Source organism: Pollachius pollachius (genome assembly GCF_949987615.1).
Source record: "Pollachius pollachius genome assembly, chromosome: 5".
Taxonomy (NCBI): Eukaryota; Metazoa; Chordata; class Actinopteri; order Gadiformes; family Gadidae; genus Pollachius; species Pollachius pollachius.
In genome coordinates, this window is record NC_136938.1 from 25,406,505 (window position 1) to 25,430,172 (window position 23,668).

General features: G+C 48.7%; 1 protein-coding gene across 3 annotated transcripts; it reads left to right on the forward strand.

The window, feature by feature from the left end:
- Window positions 1-4,781: 4,781 nt before the first annotated feature.
- tp53bp1 (tumor protein p53 binding protein, 1) lies at window positions 4,782-23,550 on the forward strand. 3 transcript variants are annotated; one of them, XM_079737382.1, is made up of 27 exons: window positions 4,782-4,910; window positions 5,036-5,220; window positions 5,562-5,701; window positions 5,789-5,856; window positions 5,966-6,097; window positions 6,373-6,427; window positions 6,505-6,668; window positions 7,062-7,182; window positions 7,267-7,361; window positions 7,455-7,642; window positions 7,871-9,041; window positions 9,292-9,408; window positions 9,750-9,929; window positions 10,464-10,530; window positions 11,067-11,162; window positions 11,811-12,102; window positions 12,357-12,416; window positions 12,827-12,982; window positions 14,165-14,352; window positions 15,808-16,232; window positions 17,142-17,333; window positions 18,327-18,512; window positions 19,325-19,513; window positions 20,164-20,258; window positions 20,496-20,692; window positions 22,536-22,672; window positions 23,323-23,550. In XM_079737382.1, the coding sequence occupies exons 2-27, from the start codon at window positions 5,041-5,043 to the stop codon at window positions 23,547-23,549; spliced, it is 5,118 nt and encodes a 1,705-aa protein (XP_079593508.1). In that variant the 5' UTR covers window positions 4,782-4,910; window positions 5,036-5,040; the 3' UTR covers window position 23,550. The 3 variants fall into 3 exon arrangements, with proteins under 3 accessions (XP_079593508.1, XP_079593507.1, XP_079593509.1); XM_079737381.1 differs by having other exon boundaries at window positions 4,905-5,220; XM_079737383.1 differs by lacking the exon at window positions 12,357-12,416 and having other exon boundaries at window positions 4,905-5,220.
- The last annotated feature ends 118 nt before the right edge of the window (window positions 23,551-23,668 follow it).

Below are 23,668 nucleotides of genomic sequence, written 5' to 3' on the forward strand. Positions count from 1 at the left end.
ATCAACTCACAATGTCTTTAGAACAGCGTACTACCTGGCAAAGGGCAACAGGCCTTACTCTGATCATCCTAACCTAGTAGAGCTACAGAGGATGAATGGTGCAAATGTTGGCCGTGTACTCCATTCCAATGTCACATGTGCAGACATAGTGCATTTCATATCTGTAGAGATGAGACAGGCATTACTGAATAGTATTAAACAGACTCAGCCAAAGCTCACAGTTATTGTGGATGAAAGCACCTCATTCAGTAAGAAATCGTGTCTCATTGTGTACCTCAGAACATCTGTCCATGATTCTGAGCCTCTTACGTTCTTCTTAGATTTGCTTGAATTAGAAAATACAACAGCAGATGGAATCACTGGTGAATTACTCAAATGCCTCTTAAAACATGGTCTTCATGAGGATTTTCTAAAAGAATGTCTGGTGGGTTTCTGCTCTGATGGAGCTGCCGTAATGGTGGGGAAAAAGAATGGAGTGTACACACAACTTAAAACTAAGTTCCCAGGTCTCATTGGTTGGCACTGTCTGAACCACAGGTTGGAGTTGTCCGTGTCAGATGCTGTGAAGACATGCACTGAGACCAACCACTTTACAGCTTTCCTTGACAAGTTGTACTGCCTATACCATCAGTCACCCAAGAACCTTAGAGAACTTGATGCTGCAGCTTCTGAGGTTGGTGTGTGTCTTAGGAGAATCGGTAGAGTCTTAGGGGTAAGGTGGGTGGCTTCATCTTTCCGAACAGTGAAAGCCATTTGGATGATGTATGCTGCACTCCACAGTCATCTCACAGCTGCAGGTCAAGATGTTAACAGAACATCAAGTGAGAGATCTATGTATTCGGGCCTAGCTGTTAAATTGAGTTCGGATGCATTTCTGAGGAACCTGGGACTAATGATGGATGCACTGGAGGAACTCAAAGACCTGTCTGAGGCCCTGCAGGCCAGAGACATTAGACTGTCTCAAGCAGTGAACCTCATTAAAAGACAGACTGATGTGTTTACCGCCATGAGTGAGGATCCAGAAAATGGCCCCTTCTATAGAAAGGCATGTGAGGCAGTGCAGCAAGGGTCTTTCAATGGCATAGCACTTCATGGTGATAGAGGGCAGAAGGTCATCAACCCAACCAAGTTTTATGAGGCCTTATGCCAGAGCATGAAGGAAAGAATGGTGAGGAGTGAAGAGGAGTCTCTCTTCACCAAGATTAACATCTTGAATCCCGAAACATGGCCGAGCCCTCTACCTGTGATGTATGGGGAAAGTGAGTTGAGGGAACTCTGTGACCAGGTAAAAGTTGGTTTCACTGGAGTGAAACAAACTTACCGTGAGTACAAAAACAAACCAGACACAATGCAAAAGGCCCTTCTCACACTTAGACATTCCGTTAATACCATTTCTGTCAGCAGTGCAGAGTGTGAGAGGGGGTTTTCAGAGATGAATAATGTTGTGACTCCATTGAGATCCAGATTGAATGTGGAGAATGTGTCGGCTTTGATGTTCATTAAGCTGGTTGGCCCTCCTCTCAAATCTTGGAAGCCTACCAGGTTTGTCAGAAAGTGGGTGGCAACCAGAAGGTCAGCTGATCACTTGGCCTGTAGGAAAAGGGAAAGTAATGATGTGGTATCTCCATATCAGACCATATGGGAGGTGATGAATTAGATGCACATGATGCAGTGTAAATAGAAAATGTAGTAACAAAGGGATTACCATTGCCCATTATTTGTTCAAATGTTTGTTTTCATCCATGTCAATGTACCTTAAAGACATATTGTTTTTGTTGTTTGTTTTTGTGAAAATAAAATCAGCTCTTAATGTGACCTCATCAAACACACTCAAAATCTACAGTGTACATATTAAGCAACATATAAAAAATGCTAATTTCTTTAATGTACTAATATAACGACTATCATGGATTTTTTTTTTGCAACCTTAATTTTGGCTCTGCGTACTCTGCGTATGGGGAGCGGCGGCCCCTCTGGATCAGAGCCCCCCCACATATAAAATCCCAATTTAACCACTGTATGTATGTAAATAGGTAGGCTACATACCTATTTATTTATATTTATTTTATTTATTTATATACGGAGAACACCAGACCTGCTCGAAGCAACAAAATAAATATCTAGGCCTATGTATAAACATGTATGTATGTATATATATATATATATATATATATATATATATATATATATATATATATATATATATATATATAAATACACATACATATTTATATGTATTTATTTATTTCGTTATATATAGATGTTTATTTATTTATTATATACGGAGACCACCAGACCTCCTCGAAGCAACGAAAATGGTCTATTAAATTCAAGATGGGTGCATGGGCGAGAACAGGGATATAGTGCCATACCGTCAATATGAATTTCATTCATATATATATATATATATATATATATATATATATATATATATATATATATAGGCTATGGTCATTTACGGATCCCTGTGAGACCAGGTTGACTCGGTCGTTGAGACGGGTATCTGTGTGTGTGTGCCACGGAATATGAGTGTCATGAGTGTCGTGGCCGCATCACGGAAATTGGCGTGTTTCCGTGACGATTCCACGGATTTTGAGTTAAGCGTCCGTGGTCATATCACAGATTCCTGTGAGACCAGGTTGTTCAAAATGCTTGTCATAAATATATTATGTTTTTGATACTTGGTGATAGCCTATGGAACAGTATGAAAATACAAGAAATGCATAACTATTGAAAATATGCAAAGAGAATTGTACATTTTGACTCACGTTTTGGTCCTAAAATAAGCTATTTTGGATTTAGAATTGTGAATAAGAATTTTAAATTGACAATTCATTTGGAGTCATCTAATAATCGATTAACGTGAATATATGCAAGTGCTGCTCAGCTCCAATGTAGGTATGCCAAGTGCAATAAGGCGAACAACGAACCACAAACAGTCCCAGTTTAAAGTTGTTTTGTTGGTGCAGATAATCCAACAAATTAAGATCCAGTTCTAAAATAGAATAAAGGAATGACCGTGTAGTTTCAAATCATATTTTGTTGACCTGTTTATATCGTGTTTCTTGTTTGGCTTTATGCCTTACTAAATATACAACTGAATATAGGGTAGGCAGCTGTATTATCTTTATTGCATACTGACTATCAAACGGAAAAGGAAAGCAAAATAAACATCCAGGGGGTTTCTGATGCTTCCCCTTTACTGTTGCTTAAGTCATCGCTTGGCACAACGGGGCACAGCTAGCACCAAGCAGCCTATGATCCCCATAATAAATGCCATTGCATCTGTACGTGCCATGCGTGTGTCCCACACCCCGGCTCCCAGGAAAACAGATGCAAGGAAGAAATACGCGATGTTGGACGTGCATCTTCTGCAACCAAAGGGACCGGTGGAATTCGTTTGAAAATCCAGACGTGCATCACTCCGTTTAAAAAAAGGTAAATCCATAATGTATAACGCTTGTGTTGCATGAAAACGTATGGTTTTAAGATCCCACAGAACGACGTGATCGTTTCAGATCATCGACTCGGGCCGATGAGGTTAGCATTAGATATATTGGGTAGTAATGGCTGCTGCGCATTTCTTTAATTTGAGTGTCAGCCTAACCTGCAGATATGACGACGCTGCCACGCAGCTGCGGGCAACTTTGCATCCCCTGGCAGCCTTTACTAGCCTCGGAGGCTATGACACATCATGCAATCTTATTGTTTACCTGGCAATAGGCTACAATATGAGCTACGATCGTGCATAGAACGACTCTCCCGATTGCACGACTATACATTAAGGTGATGTCTACAGTCAAGGACACCACTCCGCAGCTCTGAAGGCAGATACGCCCTGGATAGTTCAGGCCAGCCTGTAGGGAGGAGGGGAGGCTAACAAGTGTCCCCGAGTCCCTCATGGTTACGCGCATTTGGAGATGAAGATGATGCCAGCGTTATCAACCCATAGAAACAAGGGATGAATTAAGATAGGCGTGGAGAAGGGTTCTACTATGTATGGTTGTTTTGAGTCTATAGCAGACAGCTTAACCCGTTGGTTCATTTAAAGGACTTTCGGTTTTGCGAGGTGGACATGATGAAGGTCTTACCAAGTTCCAGCAAGTCGGCCCCGAGGACATGAGCCCGCAGTATTGGGTCGTTCAAATGTGTATATACAATGCAACTGCTGCACAATCCGTTGTGCATTAGTCGGATTATTAAGATTATATATAGCCTGCAAAAGTCAAATTAAGCATTAAGCATTATGTAATAGGCCTCACTAATTATAGACCATATTTTTGAAATAATCTACGATATGGAAGAATCCTATAGGATATAGAGGCCTTGGCCTGATAAGCATATTTGAATGAAACAAATTTGGTGAGTGACAAACTATTCTACACAGTGCGTCAAGCATAGACTACACTGTGGACTAACTTTAATAGGATAATGTGTGTCCTAAATAACCAATGTTGTCAATATGAGGCCTATGCTGTGCCTCCGCAGATTCGGAATATACTAACCTACAGAGACCTTTTTTCAATAACAAATTTAACATTAAACACCCAAGTGATGGGGATTGTAGTGTTTCTGACGTCACCTTCACCGCTTGACCAATCAGATCTCTCCACTCGTTTTGCCGCGCCGGGTACGAAAGGGGCGTGTGCGTGTGCGTATGTTTGCGTTTCTACTTGCATGCGTGTGTGTGTGCATTGGGTACTTCTGCAGGAGTACATAGCTCACTCACCGCAAGGTAGTAGAATATTGTTATTTTAGCATCTATACTATTATTATTATACGTTGGTATGCGCATGCGTGAATAGGTAGGAAGTGCTATTTGAACATGCTGCCATCAGGCGTCCTCTTTGTTTTTGGTTTACTCTGACGCCTCCTTGCAGGGCGGAGCTTGCATACCGTGGGACATCTGTGTAAGTGGAGCTAAGATGCTAGCTTTAGCACAAAATACATCGCATTCCTGCATCCAGAAGCTGTTTATACCGCAATGAACGGCCGGATCTCGCATGATCACCCGAGCTTTGTTGTGTGTGATCAGTGCTCATGGATCCAGGCGGAAGAGAACTGGAATCAAGTTTACCTCTGCACGAGAACCCGTGCCTGATCGTGGAAGACTCCCAGCCGGACGGTGTTGCCCTAGAGGACGACCCAGAAAGCAGCTACCGTGCTCTGCTGTCCCGCAGACTGTCCCATCTGCAGCCCGCTGCCCACAGTCCTGTTCTGGTAAGTCTCCACACACTGCACTGTCGTTCAACATTGACTACAAACATGCAGGAATATCATTGATTACCCACAGAAATTGAACCATACTATGGCAATTTGGCATTTTGTTATAACGTATAACAACCTGCCAGATGTCTTATAATATTATCCATACTGTCATTGAATATAGTATACCATAATCCTACCTGTTCTAGCTCAGATTGCCTTTTGTAATCCTTTTTCATAATCCTGTCCCTAGACAATGATAACCTTTCAAATAAATATATTAAGTGGAAGCAAGTTTTCCTTTACTGGTCCATGAGCTCAGTGGCATATTAATGTATTGATTACTACACTTCCAGGAACTGATCGCTTCACCGGCAGGAAGCAGATGCTCTCAGACAACCGACAGCCAATCAGAGGTAGCCCCGAGCAATTGTGGTCCAGCCGTCGAAGAGGAGAGTCAAGTCATTAACATCTGCCCTCTTCCAAACAAGACAAAGTATGTGTCACGCACGGGGGGTTGGCATTAGCCCATGACTGCATCAACCGCTACATTAGAGGGTTCTTCTGCCTCGTTGTGTCGTAGGTGTCCGTCAGTGGACGTCAACATGGACTCTGGGGCTGATTCCACCACTCACTGCCCTCAGCCCGAAGGTGACCGCTAACTCATTGAGGGGAAGAATTGACAATGTTGTGCTTCCAAGGTTAACCAAATGGTTGCCTGGATATTGAAAACGTATTTTGTGTTCTGCGTCCGTTTCAGAGGGGCAGTCTCAGTTTGCCGGTCTGGAGCTCTCTGAGAGCCAGGGCCCGGGGGCTGGGGGGAGCGACAGTCAGCAGCAGGACAAGGAGGTGGTCCCGCCTCAGACAGAGCAGGAGAGGCACAGCCAGCCAGGTGGCCCGGCTCTCTATGCATGGTTTCATACTAAACGCACCGCACTAATCGCACTGTATATGAATGTAAACAGACGTATGTTTTGATTACATTGGGTGAAATGGGATTGAGTCTAGTATATTTACCGTGCACATGACATTCCTGCTGATATTCAGCGTTCAGTGGCCCTCTTTTATCTCTCTCTTTCGCTCTCTATTTATATCTCTCTATCTCTCTGTGTCTGTACTTAGTAAGTACAGTTAACTCATGTCAACAACTTTTGTTTTGCCACCTAGCGGACCAAAAGATACGCACAGGGGGTTCGGCAGATCCGGACCTCAAATCAGCACGGTACAGGTCGACAGTTCATACGTTTTTCTTCTTGAAAGTGACGCCCGTCTAAAGCGGGGCCTCGGTTTCTCCCGCAGGTCGGAGGTGAGTTCCAGCAGTTCGTCTGAGCCCTGTGGAGAGACGGATCGAGCGCTGAGGGCCCAGGCTCTGCTCCACTCCCAGGGCCTGTCTGTTGCTGGTTCCCATGGCGACGCCGAGATCCTGTTGTCGCAAGAGGACATGTTTGATGCTGACAAGACGGGTGAGTGCATGGCCCCGGAGCATCGCGACATGGGCCCTGAAGCCTAGAGCTATAAGGGCAGGCGGCGTTTGTGTTTTAGTGCGGACCAACGGGCGTAGTAGACATGGTAGACACCCTTACTGTATCGACATCGATATATTGCTTCTCTTCTTCTGACAAATGTACTCATTGTAAGTCGCTTTGGATAAAAGTGTCTGCCCTAATGCCCTACTTGTAAATGTAAATCTTCGAGTGAGGTAGAAGCTCTACCTGGTTTTCCACACTCAACCGCTAACATCATCCAAGCAAGTCATTTATCGTGCAGAGAGGCAGAGACGTTCCATTTGTATCCTTTGCACACTTTGATGTTAATGAAGTAAACAAACTCAAATTGGATTCATTGCTCTGTCACAGGGGCCGCGGTGGACAGCACCGTGGCGGACAACCAGACGCATCCCACCCTGACGCCCGCCCACACCCTGGGGCTGTTGCATTTCTCTGGCCAGGGCACCCTGGTGCAGGAGACCTTGTCCCAGTAAGCCGCACGCCTCTTGTGTCCCGTAGATGTTCTGCAGCCTGCAAGGGAATCGTCTAATAGTTGATCTGTTGTGACCCCCAGGAACTCCATCGACTGCGTCGCTCCCACGCCGGACCACTTCAGCCAAGCTCCCCTCATCGTCCCCAACTCTCCGACCAACCCAGAATGCAACATGGGTAATGGCAAAGCTTGCTTGGAGGAGCATTGAGTTTGAACGAATAACAACTGTGGGATTATGGAAGGCACTTAACGGTCTTGGATTTCACCAGATGCAGACGAGCCCATGGATACGTCTCAGCCTCCAGAGGACCAATCGATGGAGAGGGAGGGCGGGACCTCGCAGATAGCAGCCTTCTCCAAGCCACTGCCCAAAGCTTCCACGCCTCTGTCCCAGAATTCCCCCAGTTTTGTTTTGGATGGGACCCTGTCGATGCCGTCCCAGCCGGAATTCTCTCACGTAGGTTTCTATTACCGCTATATTCGTAAAATGGCCTTGAGCTCTTTTTTCCCTTTTAATCTCTCTTCACACATTATAGTCTAGACTAATTGGACAGGTTGTAAGGTAACTATTTGACATCTCATTGTGTCTGTGTGTGTGTGTGTGTGTGTGTGTGTCTGTGTGTGTCTGTGTGTGTGTGTGTGTGTGTGTGTGTGTGTGTGTCATTTCCCTGTATGTTTCATACAGGATGTATTCGCTCCGACGCCCAGTCCGGAGGGCGGGAGCTGCTCCGGCGTCGCGGCGTCGCAGGAACCACAAGGCGCCGCCAAGGCGGCCCCTCCGTCCCCCTCTCTGCCCCGCGACAAGCCCCCCCCGGCCCCGGAGCCGCCCGCCTTCACGCTGGCCCTGCAGCTCACGGTGAACACGCAGAGCGCCGTGGATCAGCCGCCGCCAGGGGAGCAGCAGCAGGAGGAGGAGGAGGAGGACAGCCAGGCCACGCAGATCGAGGAGCCGCTCTGCGTGGACGAGTCCCAGTCCGTCCGCTGCAGTCAGAGAAGCGAGCACGGCGCCGCTGCGTCCTCCCAGCGCAAAGCCGCCACCGCCGCTGCCACCGCCGTTCCCAACGTCGTCCCCGCCGGTTCTCAAAGGCGGAGCCTCGATCGAGCAGCCGGCGAGGACTCCCATCCCTCGCAGAAGTCCGACGCTCCGGCTAGGACGGCGGTAGGGAACGTGAATGTAGCCGAAGGCGGCCGCGGGACCAAGGAGGGGAACGGGTCTCGCCCGCGGCCAGCGGTGGACTCCGGGGCGACCGCCGAGCGGCCCCTGAACGCCGCGCCTTGTACCGTGTCCGCTCAGTCTGCGGTGCCTCAGGCGGCCGACGGTGTGACTGTAGCCAAGGGTCCAGGGAACGCCGCAGAGCCAAGGGCAGCCGCTGCTGTAAAGACTCCTTCCCTGCCGTTGAGCCAGCAGGACGGGGCCTCCAGCAACAACAGCCAAAAGAACAGAGAGACCCTCACTGGTGGTGGTGGTGAGGAGGAGGAGGAGGAGGAGTTGATGGAGGAAGAGGAGGTCACCATCGGGCGGGACGGCTCGGCGCTGGGCCTGGTGCTCTCCCAGAGCCAGCTGCCCTCCCCTGAGCCAATGGAGGAGGAGGAGGAGGAGGAGGAGAGTCGGGGCAGGAAAGACGAAGATGTCACTGATGGTCTCCAGAAGTTGAGTGAAAGACATTCCCAGACGTCCCAGCAGTCCAACAGCACCAGCTCCCAGCCCGCCTGCAGCAAAGTCTCCACCAATGGCCACCAGTTGCATCCTCAGACCACCGACTCGCAGGTGACTCCTGATAGGCTGTCCCAGAAGGATAGGGCGGGGCCTGAGGCAGACGGTCCCAAAGACAAGAGCTTGAGTGACAGCTCTGGAGGTAAGACATCAAAGAACAGGTTACGCCTCTCTAAAAGTATGCAGTATTGTGGGATATTTCTGTTTGTAGACATTGGTTACTACCGTTAATGAAACGGCAGCTAGAGACGGAGAAAAACACTTCAAATATAACAGTATCTACCATCTACAATAAAACATGATTGTTTTTTCTGAAGGGCTCTGCATTTTGTCTCAATGCTTCAATATTTGAATGGTACATTTTTGGTGACCAAAGTCTTTTTTTTTTGTAGAAATTCCATTCAACTTCACCCTTCCTAAAGAGGGGGATCTGATTGGACCAGCTGTTGTAGCCACTCCCCCTCTGGTCAACCAGCTGAAGCAGACGCCTCGACACAGCACTCCCATTGGTGGGTCTTTATGATTTTTCTGATAAACATGTAGAGATTTGTATCAAAATGTAATTTGCCCTTGATTCCAAAAAATATATATAATTTATTCTGGGCAAAGCTACTTTTGAAGTGCAAAACCTTTTACCAAATCCTCCATATTTTGACGTAGCCTATTGGCCTGAAAACCGCAAGGTGGATATCACCGTTAACTGCTGCACTGAACAACGTGAAGGGGGTGAGGCAGACTGAGGAGAGAGACGGGCGGAGCGTTCCTCACCCGTTCACTGAACCATCACCCCGACTAAACCGAGTTCAGCCGGATGTCGGCTCGCTGTTGACCGCTGCCCCCTGTTCTCCAGAGATTAACTCGTTTTCAGAGAAGCCCCCCGCTGTGGGCGACGTCTCCGTGGCGACCAGCGACATCGTGGCCGAGGAGAGCGGGGAGGAGGGGCCGGAGAAGGAGGGGGGCAAGCTGAGTCTGCGGATGAGGCTGGTGACCCCGGTGGAGGAGGGCAGCTCGGAGCGCTTCAGCCTGCAGAGTAAGGGGCCCTCATGGGGCCGAGTAAGGGGCCCGGCTAGGGAGGGGGGCGGGAAACACGGGGTACGGAGAGCAGCCAGAGACGCGCTGTTGTTTGGATTTCCCCTGCAGCACAAGGGGAGACGGCGGAAAAACACAGCAGGGCCGCACAATGAATTGACTATTATTCGGAATCGCTATGTTGAACGCTGCAACTAGATAATCGTTATAGGTCTCAATTTATTTATTTTTAAAAAAATACAAATAATTATGTAACATTGCTTTGACAGCAATTGCTTGATTTTCATTGTTTCTATATACATTGGGAGCCCTAGAATATCAAGTGAATCGATAATCATAAATCAATCCCAATAAATAATCTCAATAACAAGATAGATCAAAATAATCCCAATCGCCACTCGTGTCATAATCGTGCAGCCCTATTTTGTGTCATGCAATACCAGACGGTTGGTGCAGCCTTAAGCCTGTGTTCCTGACCGCGCAGTCACTCCTCTGTTCACTCCCATTCTCGCACTAATGTCTCACTCCTCCCCAGAGCCCTCACTATCGGAAGAGGACGCATCTGTCGTCAAGGCTACCACTGTTGCCAAGGCCGTTACCAGGTAACCTGCTGTTATTTCCATGCATAACAATTGATATAAGAGTGTGTGTTTAGGGGTGGGGGTGGAGACTGTCTCAATTCATCTGGAAATGAATGTGGCGTTCTTTTTGGCTCGCTGGTGGAGCACTCTATTTCTCCCAGAGCCGTAGTTGTCAGCGTGGGCATAAGTGCCGAGATGGAAATGTCACATCCTGCAAATGATTCGACCGCAATTTGAGAAGAGTGTGAACTCCTCAAATAGGATTGAATGGGTCGGGGGGGGGGGTTAATGCACTGCAACACAGTCACACAAACGACGGGATTCACAGTTCTAGGCCTGTATTTTATTGTTCTATATTAAAAACGAACGATACCACGATTCAACCGCAAGGGAGTACAGAATTGTTACAGTTAAATGGAGAGCCAGTGCATTAACCCGCTGTAATTATTTTGAATCTTCCTAAAAGGCCTACGTTTGAACGTGGAAGTTATTGGCCGATACGTCCATTAAATGCATGTAAAAAAAAAAGTACATGTTTTCGTTTTATTGTTGTGTAGCTCGTCCGTGTTCAGCCGCGTCAGACAGGTCCACAGGCAGGTGGGGGCGATGGAGGAGGAGGCACGCTTCACCACCACCACCACCCCCACCACCAGGTCAGTAGTGCCCCTCCTCACTGCCCCAAGGTCTGTGGGGTAAGCTATGGGTCTCTGGGAACACACGCCATGTTGGTTTGTCTCTCCACACATCAGTATCTTTGTCTGAAAATGACCGCAATGCTGTCGTCAGTGGCAAAAAGTCTGATTTGTTTAGACTCTGATTGATTCTTCAGTTTTTTGATGCAGAGATTATTGTTGTCCACATTTCTCTTATGAACAAGCGTTTTCATTTTGCATCAGGGTTTATCGTAACTTGACATAAAAGCTAAAAGGAAAGATGTAAGCCATATAATATTTCGACGAGTTTCACTTAATGTTTAAATTGTTCTCCCTTTTGGAATATAACTTGGTTGCAAGAAGTAGGTGTGTGTGTGTGTGTGTGTGTGTGTGCACATGGTTGTGTGTGTATCCATGTGCAAGAGGAAGAGGGAGACCTACTTTTTTTTCTGGAGATAGAACGCAAGGCTATTTTAAACTTATGTTAATCCTCTTGTGAGGAGATTGCTCCATGGGTTGACATCAAGTTTAATCTGTGAGGTTTTAATTTGAATCCTGATACCTCAGGATCACATTGACTGAGCGTCCTGTGAAAAAGACTTCACAAACTAAGATTAGTTTGTCTTACCATCTCTAAACCTTTTCCAGGTCTGACCTCCTGATCTCCCCACTGAGGAGCTCTCAGTCCTCCTCACTGGGCTGCAACAGCCTCCCCAACAGCCAATCAGAGCCGTCCTCGTGCCCGAGTCAGGAAGCGCTGACCGAACTGCTGGCCAGAGCGGACACCGACCCCAAGGCGGGCGGTGTCGCAGCAGACAGGGAGGGCCCCAGCCAGACCCCGGGGCCCTCCACGCCGCACCGGCCGGGGGCCGCACTCAGGACCGCCGGAACCCCGCAGAGCCGCTTCGACAACGCCGCGTTCCGCACTCCGTCCAGCAAGGTTAGTAGTTTCACAATCCCTTTTTTTTTTTTGGTCTTGTTGTGCTTACTGCTCTATGCTTTTTCCCGCAGCACAAAGCGGACTTATGCACATTATGTATTGATGTGATGTCTGTGTCTCTGTCTGTGTGTCTGTCTGTCTGTGTGTCTGTCTGTCTGTGTCTCTGTCTGTCTGTCTGTGTCTCTGTGTCTCTGTCTGTCTGTCTGCCTGCCTGCCTACCTGCCTGCCTGTCTGTCTGTCTGTCTGGACTCAAGAGGACGATCTCTCAGCAGACCAGCTTCGACGGGCCAGTCCTTCGCTCCCCTACGGGCAGGGTAAACAACAACAACAACGTCTTTTAAAGAGATGGGAATGTTCAGAATTCCATGTTCTATAGGAACGCTCAGTAGAAAATCCCCTGTGTCTGTGTGTTTACTGTGGGGATCTGAGCAAGTCATCAGTTCATCAGCTCATAACACTGTACGCTCTATCGCTGACAGCTAGACGCGGAGATAGGGCTGGGCGATTAATCTGTTTATCATTTTAGATTGGAACATTTTCTTTTTGACCATTTTTTTGTTTTTTTTTAAGGCGAAATTTCAAAGTTCTCAGTTACAAAAAAATAATTATTGGAGACATGCTGAAGAAATACAACATGTTTTCAAACTCAATAATAATCGTGACAATAATCGTGCTTTCAATATTGTCCAAAATAATCGTGATTATGATTTTTCCCATAATCTAGCAGCCCTACGCAGAGTCCCCTCCCTTCCAACGGGCCGCGCCCCCCTCCCACCGCAGACACGTCCGCACCACCCAGGAGGTGCGGACCACCGTCACGCGCATCATCACAGACGTGTACTACGAGGACGGCAAGGAGGTGGAGCGCAAGGTCACCGAGGTAACGACCACGTCCTGTTTCAACTTGTCTTATCCATAGTATGCGGTGAAAGTTGTCTTTCTGCGACACGTATTGTGACACGATTAAAAGGGATCAGGCATCGGTGGTTCGCTGTGCATGCAGAGCCTGCACGTCCCTCCCAAGCAACAAACTCTGTGTGTCCAAGAACCCTTAAATCGGAGGAAAATATGTACCAGACTCGGCGATACGAATACCGCACAAGCGCGTATCGCGATTTCGATACGAAAACTGCATATCGTACAGCCCTAGTATGCCCTGGGATGCGATACTCCCACTAGGACAGAAAAGACACCGTTCTGTTCTGAAAGAAGTGACAGATGGGTAACGGAAACATGTCATGGGGTGTTCTGTCTGAAGCTTGGCGTCTGAAAGCTCAGCAGCTCGGTCGTTATTTTATTTCTGCCGTTTCGCATTCGTGTCTGATTGTGCTGAGGTGATCGCGCCAGGCCCCCCACCGCCCAACCGTAGCACTGTGTTCACAGCATCGCAGAATGCCTCTGACTGAAGGAGGGGTCAAAGGGCCAGTGTTCGGCTGAGTGATGTGTGCTGCTGACGGGTTCGCACCTTTCCCTCCGTCTGTAACCGTGACAACGCGTCGCAGGCTTATCTGCTTCAGAAGCCAGCCGACCTGTTGGCGTTGCGTGTGTGTGCAGTGAGGCGAACCAGAAACGCTCACAATATTTATACAGGAGGGTGCATGCTCGTTCAGGCGTGTAATCGTTAAGGACTTAGGCTGAGGGAGAAACGGTAGAAAGAGTTGAATTAGTTGAATTACACCTACACCTTTCTAAAAGGTTTCATTGTGGTTCGATTAAATTTTATAAAATATGTCCAAAATATTCAATTTAATTTTATAAAATTTGTCCAAAAGCCTTCTAGCATTATTGTGTTTTGTACGTCCTGGAACTATAAAAAAAAAATGGCTGGGTGCCATTAACGGTTACCAATTATTAATGGTTGGGTTAATTAACCATTAACCTAACCATTGTTATTGCTTGGCAAGTGGTTCTCTGAACATCCTTACTGCACCAACAGCGATATATCGCTGTTTCTCTTTCTTCCGTCAAACGTACTGATTGAAAGGCGCTTTAGATGAAGGCGTCTGCTAAAGGCGTCTTCAAAGCGTGTTGAGTGTAACCGTGAGCCTGCGCTGTGTCCCAGGAGAACGAGGAGCCCGTGGTGGAGTGCCAGGTGTTGGACAGCGACCTCTCGCCCTGCCGCACAGTCAGCTCCATGACGTCGGGGGACCTGGGCGACGTCAGCTCCCTGTCCTCCAAGCTGTCGGGGGGCACCGTGGGCAGCGGCGGCACCTTCGCCATGCCCCCCAGCAGGGGTGGCCGGGCCTCCAGGTACCGCCCCCCAGAACACTCGCAGCTCCTCACCCCCCCCCCCCACCCACCCACGCAACACCCGGTCCAGTGTGTCCTGTAGATGTGGACGTCTGTCGATCCTGTCTTTGTCCCGAACTCTGCATGTCGACGTCCGTCGTCCGTCTCTCTTGTCTCTGACTTTCTAACCACTTCTTCTTCTTCTGTTAACACGAGGTGCTAATCCCTAAAGCCTCACCTTATGGGGGGTTCTGAAGGCGGGTTAGGCGTGAATCTAGGGCCACTACCAGTCGGCTACCCTCTGGCTTTAGCACCGGGGTTCTTGCACAGGTTGAAAAAAAGTATGGATTCATTGATTTGGGTTCGTCTTTTTCCAAGTTTGTTTATTTTACACAAGTACCACGTTTGTTGGTATATGGCCTTTGGCTGAACTTCCTTTTTAAACTTTTACTTGTGTACATACAACAAATGTGTGACCCCGATCACATGTCAAGCTAGATTACCAACCTGTCCCCACGGGAATACCGATCCCAAACCTTTCCTATTGAGTCTGGGAGAGAATTGGCCTTTCTCCTGTGAGAACCGAGGGCGTGGACTGTGTCAAGTAGTGCTGGCAGTGGCCCTAGAATCGACGCCCGTCCGACATGTGTGGCTCCGTGCGTCCCAGCCCCAGAAGGGGAGGTGGGCCACAGCCCCGGGGCCAGAGGGGTCAGAGGGCGGGGTCGGCTGCACAGAGGGGCCGAGGTGAAGGCCCTCCGCTGGCCCCAGCCCTGGTCCCGCTACCCTCCAGAGGAAGGGCGAGGAGAGGCCGGCCGCCGTCCCGCTCCTCCATGACCAGGTGAGTTCCCCCCCCCCCCCCCCCGAGGGCTTTTCCCTGCACACCCCTCTGCCACAAAGAGCACATAGCCCCCCCCGCCTCAGAGACCAGGGAACTGTTCCTCTTTTTCCTCTTCCGTTTTTCCTCTCTTCTCCCTGATCCCTGTTTGTACTGATCTCAGTATTCTGTTGACGTCGCCAATGTCTGTAGTCGCAGCTCATTCTGCATCTAGTTTGCCCCCCCCCCCCCCCTCTCTCTCTCTCGTTCCCTTTCCATGTCCCCTCCCCCTAGCCTGGCTATTGCCGGACCACGCTCCATCGTAGACTGCACGTTGGTCAGGGGAGGCTGCTGACGTTTTCTGCAGCACAAGAGGCGTGATCAACGGGTCTAGTTCAAAAAACTCTGTATGCAATTGGCTGCTTGCCGTGGCTTCCCTGTCGTCACCAGCAAATAGCGCGCCAGGGGGAGAAGCCAGCTTGGTGATTGGCTCCCGCCAACAAAACGTATCGAAACTAGAAAGAAATGTATTGCTCTTCTCCAGACCCTTCTGCAGGGCGAACTCAAATCGCCGGCAGAATGGGCGGGGCTCCCCAGTCTCCCCTCTCCTCACCGTCTCCCTCTCCCCGCCCCCGTCCGTCCGTCCGTCCGTCCGTCCCCAGGGGCGCGGCGTGGAGCGCCATGCAGAGGGTGTCCGGCGCCGGCCCGCCGGGACAGCATCAGCTCTCGTCTTCGGAGGAGGAGCTGCCGCCGGCCTTCGCCCGCGCGCGGCCTCCGCGCCTCCCCGACAGCCCCCCGGACGCCGAGCTGCCCAGCCTCTCGGACTCGCTGCGGTCGTCCCCCGAGCAGCCCAGCTCGGCGGGCGGCAGCAGCAGCTTCGTGGGGCTGCGCGTGGTCGCCAAGTGGTCGTCCAACGCCTACTTCTACCCGGGCCGCATCACCAAGGACGCGGGCGAGGGGCGCTTCGGCCTGCGCTTCGACGACGGCTACGAGTGCGAGGTGTCGGGCGGCGACATCCTGCTGTGCGACCCCGTGCCCACGGGCACGGAGGTGACGGCGCTGCTGGAGGAGGAGTACTTCAGCGTGGGTGAGGAAGAGGAGGAGGAGGAGGAGTACTACAGCTAGGTGAGGAGGAGCAGGAGGAGGAGGAGGGGTACTACAGCTAGGTGAGGAGGTGCAGGAGGAGGAGGAGGAGGAGGAGGAGGGGTACTACAGCTAGGTGAGGAGGAGCAGGAGGAGGAGGAGGGGTACTACAGCTAGGTGAGGAGGAGCAGGAGGAGGAGGAGGGGTACTACAGCTAGGTGAGGAGGAGCAGGAGGAGGAGGAGGGGTACTACAGCTAGGTGAGGAGGAGCAGGAGGAGGAGGAGGAGGGGTACTACAGCTAGGTGAGGAGGAGCAGGAGGAGGAGGAGGGGTACTACAGCTAGGTGAGGAGGAGCAGGAGGAGGAGGAGGAGGGGTACTACAGCTAGGTGAGGAGGAGCAGGAGGAGGAGGAGGGGTACTACAGCTAGGTGAGGAGGAGCAGGAGGAGGAGGAGGAGGGGTACTACAGCTAGGTGAGGAGGAGCAGGAGGAGGAGGAGGGGTACTACAGCTAGGTGAGGAGGAGCAGGAGGAGGAGGAGGAGGGGTACTACAGCTAGGTGAGGAGGAGGAGGAGGAGGGGTACTTCAGCTAGGTGAGGAGGAGCAGGAGGAGGAGGGGTACTTCAGCGAGGAGTAGGAGGAGGAGAACTTCAGTGTGGGGGAGGAGGAGGAAGATGAGGAGGGGTAGCAGGATTACTTCAGCCTGGGTGAGGAGAAGGAGTAGGAGTACTTCGGCCTGGGTGAGGAGGAGGAGAAGGAGGAGTACTTCAGCCTGGGTGAGGAGGGGGAGGTGTAGGAGGAGTAGGAGGGCATAGAAGAAGCTGGCATTGAATAGTAGTTCTGCGGGTCATTGGCGCGTCGCTAGTGGGTGGCGCGGCCTTCGGCTCCTGCCTAAAGGCTCGTGTTTTTTCAGGCGTGGTGAAGGGCCACAAGACAGAGGGCCAGGAGCTGTACTACAGCGTGGAGCGCGAGGGCCAGAGCCAGTGGCACAGCCGCAGCTCGGTCATCCTGTCCCTGGAGCAGGGCAACCGGCTGAGGGAGCAGCACAGCCTGGGGCCCTACGAGCCCGCCACCCCGCTGGCCAAGGCCTCCGACATCAGCCTGGGTGAGGCCTCCAGTGTGCTCCAGTTGCTGATGATGCTACGCTCAACTGTGGGTCATCAAAACATTTTGAAAAGTCTAATAATAAGGGGTTGGCTTTGCTAAGGTGGTTGAGCGGGTTGGCCGGTAACCGGAAGGTTGGTAGTTCGATCCCCGGCTCCTCCTAACTGAGTGTCGAGATTTATTTGAGCGAGACGCCTCACCCTAACCGCTGCCGATGAGCTGGCTGTCGCCTTGCATGGTTGACACCGCTGTAAATGTGTGCATGAACGGTTGGAATCGGATAAAAGCATCTGCTAAATGCCCTAAATTTAAAATGTAATTGAGTAAGTGTTGTGCGTTGAGTGCTCACATTGTTCAAGGGTAGTTCATAACATTCAAAAGCTAAGAATTAACAACGGGGTTAAACGTACAGGTGCTCTGTTTAACTGGCACATGATGAGCTCGGTGGTGTTGTAAGGCCCAGCCTCTGCCAGTAGAGGGCAGTATGTCCAACTCAAAGGCTCATGGAAGCCAGAAAAAAATGGAAGAGCTATAGAAGCAGAGATCAAATGCGTCAGAGATATAATTTTTGATCCAAGTTTTTATAAATCCCCCACCCCCAAAAAAAATAAATAAAAGAACAAATGATGCCACTATGGATTGGTTAATCATCCCTACATACTTACATGATATACAGTGGTAGGCATAAGTTTAGGCACCTATGCTAAAGTTGACTAAAAAGAGGAATAAAAAATAGTCTTTGGAAACTGATCTGCCTTAATTGAACAAATGAGGCAAAATCCAATCTATAAGGACCCCAATTTTCTTTGTGAATGAATAATGTATCGTTAATAAAATGATGTTCTCCGTTAAAATACAGGGTGAATAAGTATAGTAATTTATCTATATTTTTTCCTCTTTTTAGTCAACTCTAGCATGCGTGCCTAAGCGTATGCCGATGCCAGCAGGCTCCAGACGCCTCTGGATCTGACCTTCTGCTCCTTCCCCCCCGCAGACAACCTGGTGGAGGGGAAGAGGAGGCGCAGGGGCGGAGCCGGGGGCCAGGGGACCCCCACGGCCATCTCCTCCGGCAGCCCCCGCACCCTGGGGCAATCCGGGAAGAGGAAGCTGATGAGCTCCACGGAGGAGAGGACCCCCACCAAGAGGGGGCGCCGCGGAGGCGGAGGTGGAGGCAGAGCGGGTACAGAGGCCTTGTTGATTTAAGCCGACCAATCGCATGCTCCTCCGGCGCTGAGCCCGCCCTCGTCGGCCACGAATCTTGACGCGACCGTCAGGATCTTACTGTCGACTTTGGACAAAGCTTCCCCACTTTGTTTTTATCTTTTCTTACCATATTTTACTCCCAAAGGACTTCTGATGGTGGTTGAGTTGACACACAGACTACCAGTAAGGGTCAGCCTTTTATGAGGATGCATTAATCATGTATGTATGCATCAATACACATGGTTTTTTAAACGTCTAATAACGCATCTAATAGCTTGTTTTTAAATACTAATTAACCCAACTATTTATGCATTTTACTCAATCATAACTTGATGAAATCAGCCTTTTAACCTTTGCCATGGGTACCTAGTGACATGCACTTGCTGAATGTGTTAATTTTGCGCTACAAAACATCAGCTGACTGTGTATGGCGCTAATAAAGAATCCATCACGTTGAGTAGTGCATCGTGGCTCATTTGACTGCTACATGCCGTCCGTCCGTAAGTCTGTCCGTCCCGTGCCGCTGGCTCCATGCTGTACTACTGAAGATCATCCGGTAACTAGTGATTTGTAGCTGCTACCATCGGTGATGGCCCACAAGTAGATGTGATGGTGATGTTGATGGTGTTGGGGGGGGGGGGGTGCTTTTCTTCCTTATGCACCGGTGTTCCTTTGCTTACTCTAACTTTCTGCTCTGCCCTTCCAGTCATATCTTTTATATTGTAGATCTGAACTTGATTTTCTTCATTTTAAAGTTTTTGGTTTTCCGTTCCTCCCCTTCTTCTGCAGCTCAGCGCCTCGGCGTGTGCAACACGTCGGGCAGCGGCACGGACCTGCCGGCGTGCTCCGGGGACATGGAGGGGACGCACGGGCCCCTGCCCCAGAACGCCTCTCTCTTCCTGGGCTTCGCCTTCATGCTGACCGCCTCCTCCGAGACGGACCGCCTCACCAACAAGCTTGCAGGCAACGACGACGAAGGTGAGTGGCCGATTTCCACGCTACGCGCCACCCAGAAGATCTCCCTGGGTGTGTGGTGAGCCTCAGCCAGCCCCAGAGTCCAATCAGTCTGACTCGGGCCAAGTTATACGGGTTACAAGGGCTGTGTGAATAATCAAATTTTGATCCTGATTTCGATTTTGCGTCGAAAGATCAAAATAACGAATATAATCGAGTAGAAAACTTATGGTTTAACCAATCTTAAACCAATCTTAATCTATATATTTATTTTATTCATTCAATGTCTTATAAAAAATCTGGTACTCTTGTACATTATTTTCGATCTTCGATTTCGATTTTCTATCAGAAATTTTTTTTTTTGAAGGGGAAATTTTGTTGAGAAATGCTGAAAAAAATCATATTGTTTTGAAAAGACAATCGCCGTGAATGTTTTCAAAAATAATCTTTTGAATTATCGTGATTTCAATATTGGTCAAAATAGTCGTGATTATGATTTTTTTTTTCCATAATCAAGCAGCTCTATGGGTTACCCATCACTGTTTGTGGATGATCATCCACGTCACGCTCCCACAGTGACGTTTTGGTTTTGAATCCCCTTTGACGTGGGGGCAGGACAGCAGACCGGTCTAGCTGTTGAATATCTTGAACGTGTTGCCGTGTTTTTTCTACAGAGTACGTGCAGACGGCTCCATATAACAAAGGCTACACGGAGTCTCAGCTGCAGGCAGGCGGAGGTTTCGTCCTCCTGGACTTCAACGAAGAACAGGTAACCCCTATTGTCTCAGTATTGGGTCCCCTAGTGTGGACTAGTTCCAGCCGGTTGGCCAAGTTGTCTGTTCTTTGGTATCGGATTGGATTTCCCCAAACTCTTTATTTTGCTATCGGGGCTTATACATGATTTCTGACCATCAGAATCGGTGATGAAATACAATACTCGCGATGTACAGAGTACATCGCGGGTTGCTAGTTGAACTCCTGCCTCCCGTCTGGTTTCTCCTTCCAGTGCAAGGCGGCCTACCAGAGTCTGCTGATCGCCGACCAGCACTGCCGCACCAGGAAGTACCTGCTGTGCGTGGCCAGTGGTGTGCCGTGCGTCTCGCACATCTGGGTGCGTGACTGCTGCAAGGAGAACAAGCTACTGAACTACAGGAACTACCTGCTGCCGGCCGGTGTGGGCCCCGACGAACAGATCGTGGAATGGTGAGAACAGGGTGGCTTGTGGGAGATGGAGTTGGTCATCACTTCATCAGATCACTGACATTTCAGATGACTCTCATGCATGGGCGTCAGTTTGGTTTGAAATGTGCTGGGGAAAGAGACGCATTCAGAAGTGTGTTTTCAGAAGTGCTGGGTACAATGAGGATGCACTCTTTTTTCTCTCTTTAGTGCCGGTAATGAAAGGTTCTGAAAGATGGCATACCCATGTAACTAATTACTAAGGAATAAAATGTATACAAAATCTGTTTGGCACGTTTTATGAAGAAAACGTTTCCAAAAAGCATCGGACAAATGACCCACTATGTTCTGCTCCATGTATCCAATGTTGACAAGGTGACATGACATGGCTAAGCTAACAACATAAACCAGAGGAGCTAGGAAAGAAAATCAACTGCGTGATTAAGTTCAGAAGGACCAAACGTGTGGCTACACACAGCACTACAAAAGTCGTCAAGATTGAAAAATAAAAAAAATATTTGTTGCACAGCTGAACGCTGTATCACATCAACTGGCTGTTCTCAATTCACAACACGCATTCCATCAATACTAGCCTACATCAGGCATTCTGACCAAAACTCATGCACTCCCCCCCACAATTATTCCAGAATTCAAGCAAAGCAAGAATGACCAAAAGTCACTTTGTGTCAACAAGAGACTGACTCCACCGACTATCAATTGCAAGTTAAAACAGCCGACCACTTGAGTGCAAAAAACACATAAGACCTCGCCACAGCACCAGCAAATCTTACGCAATAAATATCGCGTCTTACCTTTTATTTATGTGGCAGTGGTCTGCAGATGCATCCCGTGGTGTAGCCTACCACATCCATTTAGTTCAACAGGTTATCGTTCTCATACTGTCCATGGTGATATCAACCTGCTCTGGTACTTTTTACCTACGTATTCAGGCTAAACTGACTTGATTGTCTGATGCCTCATCATCACAGCCAAAGAGTATTGGTATTATTAGTAATGGCTACTTGCCAAATCGAAAAAATAACTTCACATAGTGAGTTTTTTTCCAATGTATTTGTTATCATTCGTAGCGTTGATCAGCAGAGAAATAGTCCGCCAAAGACGTTGACGTCGCTTAGCAACCGAGGACGCTGAGGTTGATAAGTTATCGGACTACCTGAGGAGTGATACCAAAGACGTAATTATAGGCAAAAAGTCCTTTGTTTTCCTTGAGAGCGGTCAATTATACTTAGCAACGGTGAATTATCAAATATAACTATTACCAGTTATCAAAGTAATTCACCGCCGGAAGTTGTGAAGAGCCCATGCAAGTGAACGGAGCGTTCCACGGCATTGAGAAGACCCGTGTAATAATCCGTAATAATTCAACTCGATTTTTTTAATTTTTTTTTTTTTACAAGTGGTGGGTACAAAATGAATCTTGACGATATCTGGTGCCTCGACGCCTACGCTCTCATGTCACCTATGTAGAATACACTGTCAATGTTTACCTCAGCGTTCTACATTCACATCGTGTGTTAACATTCCTTCTCATATTGTACATTATTGAGTAATGCACGCACGTTTCTTGTGTCCTGCCACTTAAAAATAGTACTTGGCATCGTGTAGCATCGTCTCCTATCTATCTTTGTTGTGTACGGGGAATGGTTTAACCTAGCGATTATAAGTGCTCGGCACTTGTTTCTATGAACATCCTTACTGTACCGACATTGCTATATTGTTGTTTCTCTTCTGACAAATGTACTCAGTATTTTCTGTACCGTTTCCATTTGTTACTGCCCTGTAGTAAAACTAGAAACGTTGTTTCCAGTCTGTGGTGATTGAAGTCCTTCCTCTGTTCTCTTGCCAGGCACCCGCGCTGCAAACCCTTCGAGGCTCTGAAGGTGCTGCTGGTGTTCGGGGAGTCGGAGGAGCTGTGGGTCCAGCTGCTCACCCTGAGTGGAGCCCTGACCGTCAGACACTACCAGGCCGAGAAGGAGGGCTCCGGTACCACAACCACCACTACACAGACGCACACCGCACAATGTCTGAAATGTACTCTGAGCAAAGTTTTTTTTATTTGGAAAAGCATTTATTTCATAGTGACTTTAGCTTTTTTTCAAAGCCTCAACAGTAGCTTAATATCTACTTAACTACTGTAGACATTTATTAGGATATACAGTACGATATTCATGTTTTGTGAAGGTTCACGCTGATCATTTCGATGGACTTTAGTGATTTGGGCTGCCAAAGGCATGACTAGGCAACTAGGCATACACTTAGTTTTTTTTAGATTATAATAGAGACAGTTATAGCTATGTCATGATCAGACAAGTTACTGTTTAACACATTCCGACGATGGAAAAGGGTTAAAAATGACAGTTAAAAATGATCTGCATTGATTGGGTTTCTCTTGTTGAAACGTTCTAGGTACGATTTTTTTATTCTACGAGTAAATGGCTACAGCAGAAAAGAAAAGTAGTTCAGGTTTGAGGAATGAAACAGCCTTTCTCTATTCTATTCTTAACAGTTGGAAGAAGTGTACATCGCAGCATTAGTGACTCGTATCATAAATAACTGACTTCTTGTGAACCCATATTGTGCTGCGCGATTACAACGCTGTCTTCATAGCTGACGTCCATTGCTCCGATTCTCAGACATCCCTGCGGGCAAGTTCGACGTGGTGGTGACGGACGGAGGCTGCCCCCTGCTGGTGGTGAAGAGCGCTGCGTCCCAGAAGCTGCCGCTGGTGTCCCCCGAGTGGCTCATCCAGAGCCTGATCTGCGGCGAGCGGCTGGGCTACCGCAGCAAGCCCCAGTATCACCATGACTACTCGTCGTCAACGACAACAACAACATCGTCGTCGTCGGCCACCTCATCGTAATGACCCGTTGAGGGGTGGGGGGGGGGGTAGACGCCTTTAATCATGGTGAATGTTTAGTAATTGTTTCGATGCTTGCATGCCTCTGTTGTATATAATTTTAATCTGTCGGTTTTTATGGA